This window comes from Scomber japonicus, chromosome 18 (genome assembly GCF_027409825.1).
Source record: "Scomber japonicus isolate fScoJap1 chromosome 18, fScoJap1.pri, whole genome shotgun sequence".
In the NCBI taxonomy this organism is placed as follows: Eukaryota; Metazoa; Chordata; class Actinopteri; order Scombriformes; family Scombridae; genus Scomber; species Scomber japonicus.
Window position 1 is genome coordinate 20,905,125 of NC_070595.1, and position 18,685 is coordinate 20,923,809.

The 18,685-nt window shown below is 39.1% G+C and overlaps 1 protein-coding gene across 1 annotated transcript; it reads right to left on the bottom strand.

Moving 5' to 3' along the window:
- Positions 1–5,289: 5,289 nt before the first annotated feature.
- On the bottom strand, positions 5,290–18,685 carry usp31 (ubiquitin specific peptidase 31). The gene is made up of 16 exons (XM_053338341.1): positions 18,170–18,685; positions 17,439–17,573; positions 16,874–16,968; positions 16,686–16,778; positions 16,394–16,529; positions 15,854–16,001; positions 15,576–15,756; positions 15,244–15,355; positions 14,993–15,087; positions 14,175–14,252; positions 12,697–12,826; positions 12,171–12,290; positions 10,675–10,900; positions 10,376–10,534; positions 8,590–8,742; positions 5,290–7,035 (listed from the first exon to the last, which is right to left on the bottom strand). The coding sequence occupies exons 1-16, from the start codon at positions 18,683–18,685 to the stop codon at positions 5,546–5,548; spliced, it is 3,867 nt and encodes a 1,288-aa protein (XP_053194316.1). The 3' UTR covers positions 5,290–5,545.

The following is an 18,685-nucleotide window of genomic DNA, read 5'->3' on the forward strand; positions in this document are numbered from 1 at the left end:
TTTGATCTATATATTCATATGAGTTGCCTTTATATTAGGGATTGGCCACATCTTTGATGCGGCTGAGAACATTTTAACATGTTGGTCAAAAACTATTATTACTCGGACGTGAATCAATAGAAGGCTTTTTCACAATACGTACATACATACATACATGATGCTATTTAGTAAAATTATCGCATCCATAGTGTTGTCTCTGCTGGTGTAACACAGTAAATCTTTAACATCTCGTCAAGAAAATAAACTAACAAAACAAACCCACCAATTTGGTAGGAGCACCCAGACAGACAGATCAGCAGAATTCAAATAAAAACCAGATGAAAGTAAAAGAAAAAAAAAGAACATTACATGTAAAAACAATGACAGCATAAAATAGATTATAACATAGGCAAGACTTTGTGTGTCTAATTCTTTTCTCTGTACAGATGAAATATTCTGTAGTTTACAATTTCTAAGTATTGGAATGGTGTGCAAATGAAGCTATGGAATATACCAGCCATGCTCTGCTTTCTACTTTACACAGCAGCAGACTCTTGCATAGTTAATGAAATACATGCATTAGCGTTTTCATGCAATACTGCATTCCTTAATCATTCTCAATTCTGTACACTGACAACATAAAGTAAAAAAAAAACTGCAGTGAAGAAAGCTAGAGAGGAAAATCAATCATATAAAGATGTGGATTCATTTTCTATTACATTTACATTGATTTAGACATCCTGTTTCAACATATGGATTAAATGGTTAGATCTATTTCTCACATATGGACGACAGCACTCGACTGGTTTTCAATGGCCTTTTGAACTCACAGAGGTCAGCCGTGTCACACTTTTTGCTTATTCAAACTTCAGACTCTTTAGCCTGATTGATAAACAGCTAACTACGAGATTATGAAGTTATTGCTTTACCACTAGTATGTTGGTCAAGGCAAAATAAAACCAAAAAAAAGTCCAACTTAAGCTAAGTTTAATGTTTGTGAATGGCAGCAGTTACCTGTCTTATAATACAGGATCCAGGCTCTATAGCAGCTCTGAAAACCCCTACAGACCATATGTCTGCTACTGAATGAGCTACGAGGATCTCAAATGATAACTGCTGCACCATCACATCTCATCTTATATTGAAAAAGATACAGCAACACGGGCCATATTTAGTGGGAAATGTTGTGACTACTGACACAGTTGTTGGAGGTGACTAAAAAAAAATCATACAAGTAATAAACAGAATGACCCACACCATATAATTCCCAAAATAAAATTAACAAAAATAACTACCAAATATAAAAAGTGAAGGGGCATCAGATGATAATGTACAGGCTTGTATCTATGTGAATGGATTACTAATCCAATACATTGCTTTCTAGCAAATGAATAAATGGACAACAAGTAAGTGTAATGGCATGTAGTGCACACAGACCACTACAACTTAATTACAGACTTTAAAAAACAGGCAAACAAGACGGTGAAAGCCAAAATTACATAAAATTGTCCTGCTTTGTTCCAAAGTGCCACATGGCTGCAATTACAAGTTCCTGACAGATTATAATGTTACATAGAAAAGAGCAGCTACAGGAATACCACCTCATTTAAACAATTAAGGATGTTATTGTTCTACGATCCCAAACAGTTTAAAGATAATTTAGGTTTGTGTTTTGTTGTTTCCGTGGCCTAATTAGTATTCTTATCAGGTGAGTGTTCATTGAAATAAAACACCCCTGTCTTTGAGAAACAAATAATACCATCTGGTTAGTAAAACAAGCTGTAGCATTCAAACTTTGCGACATGATTGTGTTGCCTTACAGCTTATTTGTATGTCATGAAAATCTTATTTGACCAGTTACTTTAAAGTAACGTGCCTATTTGAATCCAGGAACAACAAGTTTGATGACTTGCTTAAGCTTTTACAGGCCAATCAAATAACATACTTAAATCTTTAAATTGAGTGGTACCTCCTTTAAAACCATCTGAGAACCAATGTAAACTTGCTAGGTGCTACACAGAGAAACAGTTGAGAGAAATATTGTATAGCTCAATGTTTATATTTAAAGTAAAAACTACTTAATAATGGTAGGGTTTTAATGGCATAACCACATTCATTCATAAAAACATACACTATGCTGGTATCTAATGTATGAATATTGCAAAGTATTGCAATTGTAAGTTAGGTATTTCTACAACGATACAGCTGATTGTTCAAAATGTGTCCAGCAAGCATCATGGCAACTGCAGTGACAATATAGTGCATGTACCTTTTGTTTTTATCATTTTACTGCAAAACAAATACGCCATGCAGTGTCTTGATAGCTGAGAAAACTCAAGCTAATGTAGTTATATAATGAATTAAATGGCTCAATATCAATATTCTGTTTCAGTCTGATAAAGAGAAAAATGTCAAAGTATTGTCTTCTCCAATGAGGTACCACAGGTTATGATAAACGCTGCCAACAGGTTCCTAGTTCACTGAAGTGTATGGTCACAGTTCTGAACATCATCATGTGAAAATATGCTCATTTAAGAAATATCAGTGCCAGAGGAGCAGTGGCTTGTTACAGCACCAGGTGTAGTAAAGGGGTGATTTCTTCTAATGACCCCTGAAATATTGAGATGAATGTACCCTTTTACCATTCAAGTCTAAGGCCTGTTGATACTACTTTACGATATGTCTTGAAATCATGTACAGACAACTTATTAAAAATAAGATAATGGCATTGTTAAGTTAGTGTGTGTGTATATATATATCACTATTCTGGGAAAAGAAACCTACTTTATTGGTACTTTATCTATACAAAGTGCGAACAATACAACATTCCTACTCAGTGATGCATACAGTAGTGGACTACTATGTTGCCAAAGGCAATTATTTGTTTCCATGTACAGCATAGAGCGGAAAAGTCCCTCCCCTTCTGCTGGACCACCACGGGACCATATTTCGGAAAAAAAAGTATGGCAGTGCTTCCCCTGTAATTATACACTGTATAATTGTTTTTTAAATGCCAAAAATAATGTGAAATATCCAATAATTCCAAAATCAATAGGTGTTTGGGGGCCTCTCTGTGCATCAAAACCTGGAACAATCTCTATGTTGTTGCCTGGGAAATTCTTGGTAGTGTAGTTCCTTTTAAGAACTAGGGCAGTGTGTAATGTGTGTGTGTAGCGAGTGTGTGGTTGACCCAGGTATGTGAATGTGAGTGGAGCAGAGGAAAAGTTTTGCAGTAAGTTGCCATCTGGCAGTAAATGTACAGTACAGTCTACAGTATGTCAGTTAATAAATGCTGCAGCTTCTCAAGACCAGGAAAAGTCTGGAAAAGTGAAGGGGGTTAGCCGCAACTAAGAGAACTAAGAAATGTGTGGCCTGTGAGTCTCCACAGAGTCTTAAATACTAATGCACCATTAGAGATAGACGCATGTGCAAATTTGTTGCGCTTGCACAATGACGATAAAGTTCCTGAATCATGTTGGTGACGTATATCATGCAACACAATAGATGTAGTTCACTGAGCAGGTTGACACACAACTAAATAGTCCTTTACTATTTCTACGCTTACATTTTTAAAACGTAACTTTTTGTGGTGATATAAGTTGACAAACCATGTAACTCATGGAACTGTTGGGATCATAATGTTGTTTCTCGTCATTGACTACCATAGCTATTTTTGCAAAAAAAAAGGGTCCCATGCGGGACAGTGGAAGGAGAGGGACTTCACATCTCTATTTAAAGGCGCTTAAGATCATTTTCATCTTGCTTATGGAAACGAAAATATGAGTATATACTATACTTTCTGTACAGACCATAGACTGTACTTCCTGCCACTATGCAAAAGTGAAGCCAAAATATCTCATTTCCAAGAGCTGCCATTTTGCTTGTGTGATGTCATTTGCAACCAGAGTCATCACACCCCCTTCTTATGTCATAATTAAAAACAAACTTATTGGAAAAATGAGCACTTGAAAAAAACATCAGCATAATAAAAAACAACAACCTAAAGAGACAGAAAACATCTTTGGGAAATATTTACTTTTATGTGCACTCATTTGTTTAGTTTGACTCATGTCCAATCAGCTAACATGGACAGGGCGGGAATTATGACATATACTGCATCCCACCACCAGGGGGCAGTCAAGAAGTTTTGGCTTCACTTTGGGGGAGCTGTCATGTCATCTATCTTTGTACAGTCTATGGTACAGACACATCTATATTTATGTATACATATTTATATACTTCTATTTAAAGGGTTTCATTCCAAAACACACCAACCTTTCCAGAAAAAAGTACTTAATTTCAGTAAGCTTTTAATAAAATACATATCTATCGTAAAACTACTAGTATTTAAAACAAAAATAAAGTTTTAAAGTATCCAAAAACTCAGTCTCAGTTTATGTACCAATTCAATTTTTTTTTCTCATAGCAAATCTTTTTCTGTTTTGGTCCAGGGCCTGCCATCGCCTTTGTATTTATTTTCTTTTTAATGGTCATAATTAAGAAGTTTAAAATAAACCTCATCTGTCTTTTCATCTCCCTAATAATCCAAGATACAATGAAAACATGAAAAATGGAATCTACAAATGACTTTTCCTCCGTAGCTTTTTACAAAAAGTGCTCATATGGGGCCCAATTAACCGATGAATAAGATGTATGAGGAAACAGATTGGCTTTTATATATCAGTGGTCAATTTGATCAGCTCAAATCAATCTATGAGAACTATGAATTCTTTGCCACAATTATTTCGGAATGAAACTCTTTTGTGTGTATACAGTATGTGTGCGTGTGAGTATATCTCAACTGAGTTTACGTATTTGTCCAGGGACTATTTTTGATGTTAAGGCTCCATATGCTCCACTGTTTAAAATGCTTTAACGATTGTAGAGACGTTCAAACAGCAACAACCAGCTTTTATAACCAGGTCAACAAATTGTACATTTATAGTGCAAACTCAAAATGCTTCTTCCCACTTAATTTTTGCAATATCCATCTAAAATATTTCAGCTGCTGAATTTCATTTGAATGTTTAGCAAACTCGTAATATTTGCAACATATGAAAAGGCTCAAAGAATCCCCTTGTTTGTTAGAAATGTAATTAGGCTGCAAGATTCCTTGGAAGACTTCAACCTCAGTACAGACGAGCACACAGGTTGTGGTGTACAGATCAATGCACATGCCACATTCCTGTTTACTTAATGCCAGAAAACTGTTTATTTCCCTGCACTCAATTTTCTCGTACCAAACTTGCTTATGCTAAAATCTGTAATTGGCAACAACACATAACACATGGATAATATGAAATCAGCAGCATACCAAGGGAATTGTTTGGCACCCAAAATATCCAAATGACTAACAGTACTTTGCTTTTTATCCTGTACAGCTAAAAGCACTCAAAGCTGGCTGCCTATATTCAAATCTCAAAAGGCACCGTATGCATCTGATGCCAATGTGCTACCATAACATCAAAAAATAAGTCCCTGTACAAATACATGTAGTGCTCACTGAAACTTAGGCACAAAGAAAATAGCTGCATTATGTAAGTTTAATATAATTACTATGGATATATCATTGAGGCCTCTGTGTTGAACGTGCAGGAGATTGCATGCTTGATGACAGCTTTCGGGAAGATGCTATCCTTTCAAGAGGCTTCTTCCCATTTGAGGGAGACTTAAGACTTACTTCAGAAGTGGAAGACTTGGACTTGCCTACATGTAACAGAGTGCGACTGAGAGAGCTGGGTGGCTTGGAAGACTCCTTTGTCTCGGACTTTGTCTCACCTCCATGAGTCTCTTTAGATGTCTGTGAAGATGCAGCGTCTCCTGTCTTTCCGTTATCACCACTGTTGTCCTTGGTTTGTCCATTCTGCTTGCATGTCCTCTCTGATGCCTTTTTGGCAAGCAAGGTGCTTTTTCCTAAATCAGCCGACCGGCGGCTTTCCCTTTGTCGTAGGGCGCTCTTAAAGAAAGACAACCCTTTTTCCTCAGATTTACTGCCACGCTGCAGGTCTCTCGTGGATATGCTGGGTGAGCGCAGGCTTGTGACAGAAGAGCTGCTGCTTGAGCTCCTAACAGATCTCCTCTCAGGCCGGATGCTGTCTCCAGTCTTAGATGGGGTAGATCGGGCTATAGAGCTTCCTCTGAGACTGTCGACCAGAGGGCTAGTGTGCATAGAATCTCTGCTGAAGCTTCTTTCTACCAGTCTTTTCCGACTACTCGTGGAGTTTTTCTCAGTGACACTGGAGGTCTTCTTTGCAGTTGGAGAAGGAGAAGCTGAGGACTGAGGTGTGGAGCGCACACATGGCTTATGTTGTGGTGTTGCCTCTAGAAGTTGAGTCGACTCCTTTGTTTTGGAGGGAGTCCCACTGGGTGTCAAAGTGCTTTTCTTGGAACTGGCACTCTTTTCTTTTGTAGTGCTCGCCTTTTTGCCTTTCACAGGAGTACTGGAAGACGTCTCAGAAGTGGAGGCCTTATGGGTTGAGCACAAACGTTTCTTCGAGGTTTTCTCTTGCTCCACCTTGGATGTCTTGCTGGAGCCTGTGCTTTCTGCCTTTGAGGCAAATCCTCCGATACTGCTCTTGCGTTTCTGCTCTTTTGAGGGAGTAGCTTGGGTGGGGAGAATGTTTTGGTCTATAGCTGTAATCTGGTTGTTGTTTTCAGTTGGCTCATTCTTGGTGGTCTTCTTTTCCACTGGAGTGGGAGCCCTACAGTATATCATGTCTAGAAACCTTTTATTGTTGTCCTGTTCACACAAGTTGCTCTCCATCATGGACAAGGGAGTCCTGCTGCCAAAGTAGCGTTCATGTCTACTGTAGCTGCCAAAACAGGATGTTGAGACTTTGTCATCACAGGCCTCACCTATCCTCTCCAGAGGAGGTGAACATCGAGAGTCCAGAGAGAAACGTGAGGGTGAGTTGGATCTCATGTGCAGCTTCGCAGACAGCGACCAAGAGGGTTTCATCCCACTATCGCTGCCGGCTAAAGGGCTAGCAATGGACGACCTGGAGGACAAGCTCTGACGCTGAATGCTCCTCACAAAAGGGCGGACGGAGAATCCTCCTTAAAAAAGGAAACATTTTAGTAAGAGATTTAATTCTTGTTAAGGAAGTGCTGTGGAAAACCCTGAGCTGCTAAAAAATAAACTCATGTAATCCATCATAACAAAAAGGCACAAAAGAGGACAAACTGCCCCCCCAATAAATTAGTTTTTGCAGATTATATAATATTATTTCAATCATAATGAACAACTCATATTTTGCTTTTATATAGGCATTAATATTTCAATGTTGTATTGAATGAATTAGACACAGCTTTGCTTAATCAGTGTCAGTATCAACAACAATTTACACCTAAATGTCTGCTGTTCTAAATTATTTGAGCCATAATTTCAGTTTACTTAATTTCCTTCTATTCACCATTTTGGCCTATGGGTTGACATATTTTTATGAAGTACCTGGGGCTATATGAATAGCTTTAATTAATTCTTGGGCTGATGCTCCTCCACAGTGACATAGCATCAGCGTTTTTATAACCGAGGTGAACCTTTACCTGAAATAAAAGACCACCTCTGCTAATATAAAAAATGTAAGCACTTTTATGATATTAAACATTAACCTTTAGAGAGAGGTGCTACTTCCACACAGTAAATTCAGCTTACTGTGTGGAAGACAAGTTTTTAGACTATGATCTAACTAAATCGATCACAAACTGAAATTGCATCTGGATGTGAGCAACTGACCACCTCGGCTAAACAATTTTCTGGAGGAGGTGACCCTTTAAATTTGTGTATATTGTGTAAACCTTCTACAACATTCCTACAGCTTTACTATTATAACGAGACCTGGTGCTCCAATTTCATGGTCTGAACACTGAAACACTGAAACATTTCATCACATAATTTCATCACATTATCCATAGTCAGATCTTTCGAAACCAGATTCAAGTACTAGTTTTGCTGGCCACATTGTTTGGAGCGTTGCTGACCCTGCACTCTGGAGAGTAACAAAAGACCCTACATTGATACAAACCACAAAACAGCAACCCAAGCAAACATCTGTCTCACTTAATATTCACCCAGTGTGTGACGTTTCCCACAGTAAAGACATCTACCAACATATTGTCTTGTAATCTCAGTTGAGTTGTGACACATGTCGTGTTACTTTCTGTCTTTTCTAAGTAATACTGGATCTGCTCTCATTTATTTAAAAATGGAATTATGGATCTTTGAAACTGGCATTTATATGTTTTATAGTATTATACTCTTGATATAAAAGTTTGTGTTGCTCAGTTTACGTAGAATACACTAAGAGCTGTCTTTTTGGGGCTGTTTAGTCCATATTTTATCATCCGATATGTGTATATTGTATTATTGGTCACCTGACAAAAGGTTTAGTTTCATCTTGCGTGTGAATATTCAGAAAGAAAGTATAAAACCATAATCTAATTCTAAATTTTGAGCTTTTGCAATATCTTTGACCTGAAATTTAAAATATGAGTGTGAAGATTTGCTGCATATAATGGAAAAAAGACATAAAGGAAGAACAACAAAGAACTACAAGCTGACAGAGGAAAACTGCATTAATTAAAAGCATAAAAATATGAACATCGTCTCACCATCATCTTCGCTACGTTCCCCGGGAAACTCTACTGATTCAGCCAGTGAAGCCAGAGAAGTGCGTCTTGATGAGGCTCCAGAGGCCAAGCTAGCAGGCCTACTACCAGGCAGCCTGTTGATCCAGTGGTCACACAGGGATGAGCTGGTGGAACCTATGTTAAAGAAAATAAAATATTCAGTTTCTATAAACTTTAAAAGCCATCATAAAGCATATTGTGTTGTTTTTTTATGCAAATAATATGGTCAGAAAAAAACCCAAAAAGGCCTGGTCCAGTTGCTGTGAAGGACTTTTTCCATATATCCAGTTGTCTGTCTTTCTTCAGGTCAGGACGACTTCTATATCAGTTCATTCTAATGGGATCTTGCACTAAAGTAAATGATGTTATGACTCAAGCCAAGGCTGTCTGCTAAACAAATCCCTATCTGAGGTTTGATAGACGTTGCTCACGGCTCTCTTTCAGACTTTTAGTTAGCATTCACACGGTCAGGACTGTGCACTTAGATTGTACCCCAAGTCTCTCCTTAAAATCGATCAAGAATCAATAAACTACTTTGCTTTGAAACATCAACGGTTTTCTTGATATTTTTGCTCAAAGACTTTTCCATAACAAACTGACATCACAAAACAGGATTTCAACAGAACTCAGACTGGTAAGTGCATAATAGGCTTGCTGTGGTAGTTGGTGTTATCAGCATTACACCGTGTTTTGGCATACACCAATCACAGTACTGCCCACCGCCCCTACCATCAATACCCAGTTCAACAAATAAAAAAACTCTAATTTGTAAAATACTAAACATGTTATCAATACTTGAAGGACGGATGCTATAATCCTCGACAAAATGTCTCTGCTTCGTGACCAGCCGCAGTAACAGAGGCACAGCACAGAGTGGTGGAGGGAGACGTCTGTCCTCCCTCCTGCTCTCAGCTGTAAACACATGTAGCTGTTAGTGAGCAGCTGCTCTCATTTCTCTCCGAGTCTCTGTGCTCGTTTTCGGCAGAAACTCTCCCACTCTCTGCCTGCTCAGCCTGCTCTGCTCTTGGTGTGTCTCTCTCCAGATGGCAGGTGGGCTGCTCTGGTTCTGGTTCTAAGCAGCAGTCATCCACTGGTTCATGCCGCAGCCCAGATGTACACAGATGTTCGGTGTAACTCGTAGCACTGGTGTTGTCACGAGTTTGTTCACTGATGGGAAAAGTTCCTCACTGCGGCACCTCTGGTGCAAATTTATTTCATTTGCATTGCCATGGCTGTGTTTGATGAGATCTTAAAGAAACTGTGTGTATTTTCTGCAAATTGGTTTTGAACATCTGATATCTAAACATGCAGGGAAAAAAAGGAATCAAGTGAGCTAAAAATGGTTTAACTCGATGTGTTGTCTGAAATAGATTTAAATTAAATTAAAAGCTGGTGTCAGTGGTTGGTTAGTAAATGAGGCTCCACCATAGGGGGTTGAGGGTTTTTTTCTGGACCTATTTTGGGTTGTGATCTGATATAGATAAAACTGATAAACCCTCAGGAAGACATTCTGAGTAGGCGGTGGACTTATTTTGGTGTAACTGATATCTGTAGTGGGAGTCTGTCCACAGGGAAAAGAGATTCTGAAATGGTTCTGGCTCCAGAGATCTACGTGCCAATAAACAGTGTAAACACATTCATTTATTATGAATAAAGAAGATTTTGGATGTTGCAGCTGGATTTACAAATATGCATGTGTGTTGTTGCAAGCCGGTCTGAATTTAATTTACATTTCTAAATACAACAGGTAGACATACGTTACACTGACCTGCAACAGAGCTATTGGCTGACCAGGAGGGAATAGCAGTCCTGCGCTGGTAAAACAGTATGTAGGCCGTCTGCTGACATACGTCATCATCAGGTACTGGTGACACCTCACTGTCATCAAAGCAGTACCACTGGCCATCAATGGAGTTCTTACAGTAAGCTGTAAGCAAAAAGCAAAGGGAAGAATTAGTTGAAATGGATGACGAACACATGACTACACAGTCTAATTCTCCTACATCCTGCTCATATTTACATACAGCCTTTAACTGCTCCGTGTGTGTGTGCGTGTGTGTGTTTTACCTGTGTAGTGGCCTCCGTGCATATTCCCATGATGGTTGCACACAGCGTACAGGTCATACAGGTAGTCGTCAGGGTTTCTTCCCAGGCCATATGGCCGTCTCCATGGTGACCAGTGGGAAGGTAAACTCCAGCTGCTCTGGCTTCTCTTAACCACATGAGGTGCCATGTCCATGCCCATCAGTGGGAACTTCACCATGTTCTGCATCTTCACCCTCCGGTCTCCCTCCTGAGAGAGAGAGAGAGAAATACATGCAAATTAGCAATTAAGGAATAAGTGCAGCAAATTTAGTAGTTGCATCAGTAAACATTTGGGAGTTACATGAAAAGAGCAAAGAAGCTAAAACCATAAACTGAGGACATATAACTGCTTGATTGGAAATTGGGAACATCATTAAGTTCTCCTGACATTTAAAATATAGAAATGATGTAAGCATCAGAAAATATGTCTTAATAAACACATCAAGTGGTATGTAAACTACTACTAAATACCTTTACGAAATTGAGAAGTAAACATATTAACAAATGAATAAATAAACGGACCGGCATCCGCCAATCAGTCAAGTTGCAGTTTATATCCCTGTCCTTCCAGACTCATAATATTTTAGTGAAGACTTTGAAGGAATTTAATAAAAAGGTATTAAGTGTATTCTTCTTGTATGTGTTCACATGCTTGGCCAATAAAGCTGATTCTGACAGAGCACAAAGTTGTAGTCATGACAGCAGACAGTGTTTCAGATACAGATGTAAAGAAGCTACAAATGGTAAAAATCTGGATACTTCACACACATCTTTAACCTGGCAGTACAGAAGATCTAAACAATCACCACAGCTTCAAGGTGAGCACCCCAGATTAGTGTCATCAATTCCATACACAGCCAAATGTGAAATATGGTCACAATCTCCCCTTCTGTTCGTGAGTTATGGCGTTGAATAACAGCCAGAAAAGTGTTATTTGCAGAATGTTATGATGGCACAGCGAAGTTGAACTTTTACCTATTGGATATAAACTGGAATCACTTTCTCATTTTATCCCATTAGAAATTTGCATGAAAATTTGTCATAATTGATGTATGAATTATTGAGTTATGACACAAAAAACATGATTTGTGAGGTCACAGTGACCTTCGACCACTCTTCCTGATTCTTACCAGTTCATCCTTGAATCTAACTGAGCATTTGTCCAGGATAAAAATTATGAAAAAACAATGAATTAGATCGCCTAATTGATTCATCAACTAATCATTGCAGCTCTAATAAGATCAAATAATGAGGAAACGATCACACATTTTTTATGCCAACTTTTAATGCTTGCCAGTTTTAGATATTCAGCATAATGGAAACTATTCAGTCTGTAGTGAAAAAGCACTGAGGTGTGATACCCAGCCCTAAACTTCAGAATTGCTTATTTTGTTAAAAACAAATAAAGAGAAAAAAACAAATCAGAGAGCATTTAAACAGTGATTTATTCTGTACTGTGTTGAAATGAGCTAAAATACCTGTCTGAACCTCTTGAGATGCAGTATCAGCACATCCGGCAGCGTCCACAGGCTGAGCTTAATGCGGCCCTGCTGCAGCTGCTTGCAGTGGGGACAGCGCCAGGCATCGTCTGGGGCCAGCTGAAACACACACAGCACAAGCAGCAGCGGCCGTGAAGGACAAGCTCCGACCACAATGCTTATAAAATAGGCCTCATACAGGATGAGGCCCCGAGTTTTTCCCTCTCGCTCCCCCCTATTCTCCTCTAGAGCAGTCGCAGGCAAGTCAAACCACAATGTCTTTGCTTAGAATTTCTCGTTTATTTCAAACATAGCATTAGCAGTCAAATACACAGTAAAACCCTGGTGAGTGAGAGGCTTTTTGAACTTCAGAGCAAGAATAATAAAGCCGTGGGGAGGAGACAAATGTGAGGCTATTCTTCAAAATATACACACTACTGACATGTGCCAAGGCAAATCTACTGACAGAGCAGTAATCAACCGTGATTGTTGTGTTTTGTGTTTTTGTGTGTGATCACAATGTTACCTGCTCCTCCTTTGTGTAGAGCTGAAAGCACTGAGCCAGGGTGCATGCCTGTGGCTGATGATGTTGTTCCCTGTGCAGATACACACTCTCAGCGTCAGGAATGTATTCCTCCTCAGTGTGTCCAAACAAACTGTGGGAAAATAAAGCACAATCGTCCATTCATTCACCAGCGCGGTCATGTGAGGATCACAGGGTCTGCTTTGAGATTTTGGTCAAACTGTCTCCTATATATCGAACTAAAATGTTCCCCCAAATGTGACAGAAGTTGATGTCATTGTTTAACACAGTCTGTCTTTTGATAATAAAACACTGTACAGAAAAAAGGTTGAGAACAGCTTCACAAACATGAATTCATTTGATACCTTGCAGAGAATTGCCTGTGCATGCTTGCCAAAGCCTGTCACTTTGGTGCCAACTTGGAAAATTGATTAACAATACAACTTATCATCAGCACATGGCTTCTGATCAAGATGTGGCTTCCATTTCAATACCAAAGGCTGTATGTGTCTTAACCGTACAACATAGTAATTCGATTAAATGAGGAAACTAAGTGGACATGTCATTGATTTTGTAGGCTTAACTTGATTAAAACCACAACTGTTTCAGATTAAAAACATTTGTTTGTAGATTAAAGTTTGTTTTTCAAAAGCAAATAGTGTGGAAAATAGCAGTTAGGGAAGACATTGGGAGGGATCCACACTGAAGGGCCTCAAGAGAGGGTGAGTCCTGTATAATAGCCCAAGTTAAGTCTAAAGTGCTACTGAACATGACAGTTAAGTCTTTTCAGAAGCCCTGCACAGTACAATGATTGTCACATTCAATTACACGGAAATGTTACCACGCCCTCTTCTGTAGAATTGTGTTCTTAACTGAGAGATGAAGGTGTAGATGTGTGAGCGTATATTTTTGTGACTGGCAAGTTGTTGGCAAAAAAAGCAGGCAGGCATGTCAGGTTGTGAAACTAAGATTTAGCAATGAAATGTCAAACCTTTGGCTCTCAGATGGGGTCCAACAGTAGTTTGATTCAGTCCATCATATTGTTTACTCTAGGCAACTTCTTTACTCTGTCATGGCTGACTCATACAGCTGCAATGTTCAGGCATCATTTATCATAAATTTTAGTTTTTATGAGTCATTTGCACAGTTTTTACATAATTACTTACAAGGCAAATAAATGCCTCCAATTAAATCCCTGTAATTTACACATTAAATGCCATGTCTACAAAGCAACTGACAAGTTATTCAAATCAGTGGTTGGACCAGTTTCACTGTTTAAATCAAGTGTCATTTAGCGCATATGTGTCTCCCAGACAGTTTTGCAACAAACAGTGTCACTGTTTGATATTCAGTGTTGTTCCCAATAAAGATTACTGCAAACAAATGTCAAAACCTGGCTTGTGTTTAGTTTGTGCAGAGCAAAGACTAAACAAAACGGACAGAGCAAAGAACTCCAGCAAATATTCATCTTTTTCACTCACTAGTCCTTGGTCTCTTTGTCCCACTCTACCACGATCTTCACATGTGGTGGCCCCCCCTGTCCACAGGATTTGTACGCTCTGCAGTGGAAGTAGTGAAGGTAGTAAACACATGACGTAGTTAAGCAGGTTAAATTTAAATTAGATTATAGCCTTTAACTCGTGTAATTGTAGGCAAGTGTGAGAAGTTAGTGTAGGGTTAAAGCTGTGTGCTACATATGCAATTATGTGCAATTTTAAGACAAAGTCAAAGTGTAGCATATGTGTATCCAAAATAACAAAAAATATTTGGTTACTCTTGCAAAGCAGACATAAGTTAACGTAATATTTCTGCAGGTTATAGAAATATGTGCATAACAGACAAGTATATATTCAAGGACTCACTGATCAATCACAGCAGTGAGGAAAAACAAGTTTGATTACTCTTAGAGTCATGCATCTTTATGGACACTGTTGTGACATGTTTTATTGCTATGAGCTCATGTAGGCTGTAAAACAAACATGATAAACTGGCATTTAAACAAATAGTCAAAATCATGTTGGGGCATGTCATCTATCCAGGCCTGAGAAGGAGCAGAACTAATGCAGCATGTGTGTAGAAATAAAATTTAATGTGAACAACAATATAATCTTGACCTCACCCAATTTACCATATTCTGTAATATATTGGCCAATACATTGAAATACGATTTTTTTAAAAACTTTCTAATATCGGTATCGGCCCCAACTATCCAGGATTGGTCGGGCCATACATATTAGAAATATTGAGTCATAACACATAGCCACAATTACAGTTAACATATATAAAAAACAGCGCTGACCTTTCAACAGTTGGGTGACACAGTGGTCGTTCGTCTTGGGGAAGGAGGTAGGTGATGCCAACAACACCAACCACTCGAAGACTGAAAGGTCCCACCTGCACCCAGAAACATTGTAACATAAACCCACCACAATTGATATTTCTATGAGACTGCTTTACAAACAAATATAATCTAAACAATGGCAGGGTTTCTGTTGCTGTATAATATCACTAGAAATAATTTAAATGATTTCACATTTGAAATCTTCCTACCTGAATGTAGACCCCAGGCCTCAAAAGATGACGCATTTTCTCCAGGATCTCTTTCTGAAGAGCATCCCAGGTCACAGTGCGCTCCATGTACAGTACAAAAGGAAGGCCAAACCTAAAATAACATAGCCTCCATTAGCTGTTGTCCTTTTGTCAAGTAGGGTTTGAACTACACAGATAATATTATAATGACATAATAATATTGTGTCACAATGACATTCTAATATTTCGTATTGACATGACCACAAAAAAAAGTCATAGGACAGAAGACATGGCAGCATCTCAGGATGGACAATTTATTATTAATAAAATATATTGAAGTAAAGCTGCTGTACCTCTTTCCTTGGTGGCCAGAACAAGCTCTGTTACACACCAAAAGGATAACTTTCTCTGGTCCCAGGTTTTTATTGGGTGATGCAGATACAGGAGTCATGGCTCCCTGCATGAAAGATGGAGTCCTGCTGATTTCTGTCCCATACTTCAAGTTGTTATGATTTAGGTTTGCCAGAAGACTTCCTGGAATAGGTAGACAGAAAGGTTTTGATATTTCCCTTGTATTCATTAATGCGTAAAGGAATGTATAATATTACAAAACATATTTAATATGAGTTACCTCTTTTTGTGCGTATGTTTTCCAGTTTAAAAGTCTCTGGTGTCTCAAAGGCAAAGATGGAATCGCTCTCTTGAATGATGTCAAGATCGTCATCATCATCGCAAAATGACCGATGAAAGCCGTCATAGTACATTTCAGTCAAAACAAACTGAAATAGGAAATAAGAGAGTACATTTAATAATGTGCATCACTAATAGTGTCCAATGTGTTCAAGTCATTTTATATTTTATTCCAATAACAACACAAACATCACAATATCGCTCTTAATTCCCCCTTAGCCATCATTTACACACACTCTCATGGCATTATCATCCTGCCATTGTTCATTAATGTTAACACCCAGTTGTTGCAGCCCTGAGGACAAATGTGTTTATAAATGTGTGACTCTCTAACCGTGTCTCACATTCAATCAAACTGTGTTCATAACAACACTACTGCTCAGAGGTATAACTGGCTTAAAGAGTGATGAGCTAACATTGTGTGACTGTAATATAGTCTCACTGTGGCAGACCCTGAGCTGCTATGAGACAGAAATAGCACCTGGTCCATTGGGATCTTGGTCTCACGTGACACAGCATCTCTGAGGCGGTAGACGGTGCTGTTGAGGGGCACAGCAACGCCAATCCTCATACAGTGAGAGTACTTCCCCTGGTAGACCACGGTTACATACAGGGGCCTGGTAAAAAGAAGGTAACACATTAAAAATTCAAGTCCAGTCTTAACCCAGTTTACCATGCTACCAGTGTTTTGTCTGCTTTAAAGCTATGATTTACATTTATTATACTGGCATCATGAGAGCAAAATAAAGTATAAGTTTCAGGCTAGTACTCACCGTGTGTGTGGTAGTGGGATGGGTAAGGAGATGCAAAGGAAGGGGTCAAACGTATTGCTCTGCTTTTGGCAATGTGGGCAGGTGAGAGAAGACCTGTTGAGAAACAAACAAGCATCTCAGTGTACCAGATAAATTATGCGACAATACTAACAGAGCACAGAAAGTCTATTAGACATAAAGCCACTTACCTGTACTGAGCCTGAAACAGTTCTTGTACAAACGACCCAGCTGAGAGGGGAGGAGACGGCCCCTCTATGCTTTGGTCATCTTCCTCAATAGGTGGCTGAACAAACACAGGCAGGTTTTAATTAGTCAGACTTGTAAGTCACCCATAATACCGGTCTATCGGGATACATGAGCCACTCTGAAAGCCATACAGCCTTCTTCTACTCTGTTAATACTGATTAGTTCAAGGGGATCAAACAGAAGCAAGATGAGGCAAGTCTTGCTTAGCCAGACCCTGAATACAGTCTGTTGGTAAGATACACTGAGAGGGAGCAGAATAATTTAAGCACCTGTGGGATACAATGCAATGACATAAAATAGCAATAGCTGAAATAAATATATTTAGCTTTCCAGATACCACTGACTGTATGGCTGAGGAATATAGGGGAAATATCCCATCTAGACTTTTATATTGATAGTATTATTGCAATTTAAATGTTATACATATATCCAAGTCTCTATTAATGAGCCATGTACACTGAAAATTTTTCAATAAAAAGCGGCACCAGCAAATCCTCTAAAATTCACCTTTATAGCAGGTCTGCTGTTGGGGTTGACTGTGTTGAGGTCCTCGTGTACTCTGTCCAGCAGCCACAGAAGAAACTCTTGAGCGTCATGTTGAGCATTCCCTTTAAACTGAGTGGCATTTTTTGACACAGCGTTCTGCAACAAAACACATGACCCAAAGGTTACAATATGAGCAAGGTCAAAGTCTCTGTAATGTTCATCCTTAAATTACCCTGAATGTGTGTAAGTTTCATTAGCTGCAGATCCGGGGTTCAAAATTAACACTTTGGTCCACCAGCTAAGTGGCTGGTGAGTCAAGCAAATCTACCAGCCACTTGCATATGTTACCAGGATTTGGCTGGCAGCTGGTGATAATTTGAAGCCCTGTGCAGATATTAAACATCATTTGCATGGTAGTATTACTACTACTACTAATAACAACGGCTTATCTGGAGAAGTGCGAACATAAGAAAAAATTTATACATTTCTACATTTTAGATTAGATTAGCTATAGGTAGAGGAAATTCCTTGGTTTACAGCAGCTACATTCACACAGAAACACATCTCCAACTATCCAATACAAAAAACTAAAACACGTATTACTAAAAATACCCAAAAGTTGTACTAATAAAACAAATATATATGTGTGTGTAATAAATAATAATAAACTACTTGGTGTGCAAAAAGTGCAAGTGTGCTGCAGTATCTAAAAAATACTGACTATAAAAGTACAGTGTCAGACCACTTCTTACCTTAAAATCCCTGCTATGTTGGGGGGTGTACTCAAATGTCCATAAAGCCCGCACAAGTCCTGACAGTTGCTCTGTAACCTCTCCTTTAGCCAGGGGACCTTTCTTCTGCAGAAGCACACCATTCGTCTTTGGTTTGTCCTCATTAAGCTCATCGTCCTTATAATGCTCCAAAACGAGGTACTCAGCAAAGAGTTCAGTGTTACTCAGGCACTGCAGAATCGCATTCATGAAGCAGGTGTTCCCGTGGTTTTTCAGACCAGACACTCCAGGAACTCTCTCCCCGGACAGGAGGTCCCCATCATCCATGGGCACATCCTTATTTCCAGATTTAAACGTGGAAAATCCCCCGTCATCTTTGTCATCCTCGGTTTGCACTTCAGATCCAAAGTGAGATAAGGCTGTCAGTGTCCTCAGGACTCTGCTCATGAAGCTTCCCACTGAGCGCACAGAGCCTCGCCTGAACAGCTTCTTGCTGAAGCTTGACTTCTTGTCCTTGGTTGCGGCTTTGCAAGACAT

What these genes read in the sequence shown, in the direction of transcription:
- usp31 (XM_053338341.1), bottom strand. Translation starts at nt 18,685, where the DNA reads ATGTCTTGCAAAGCCGCAACCAAGGACAAGAAGTCAAGCTTCAGCAAG. An exon ending in AACATAGCAGGGATTTTAAG is followed by an intron (nt 17,574 to 18,169) that starts GTAAGAAGTGGT and finishes GTTTTGTTGCAG; the next exon opens with AACGCTGTGTCAAAAAATGC. An exon ending in ATCTCAAGAGGTTCAGACAG is followed by an intron (nt 10,901 to 12,170) that starts GTATTTTAGCTC and finishes TCTCTCTCTCAG; the next exon opens with GAGGGAGACCGGAGGGTGAA.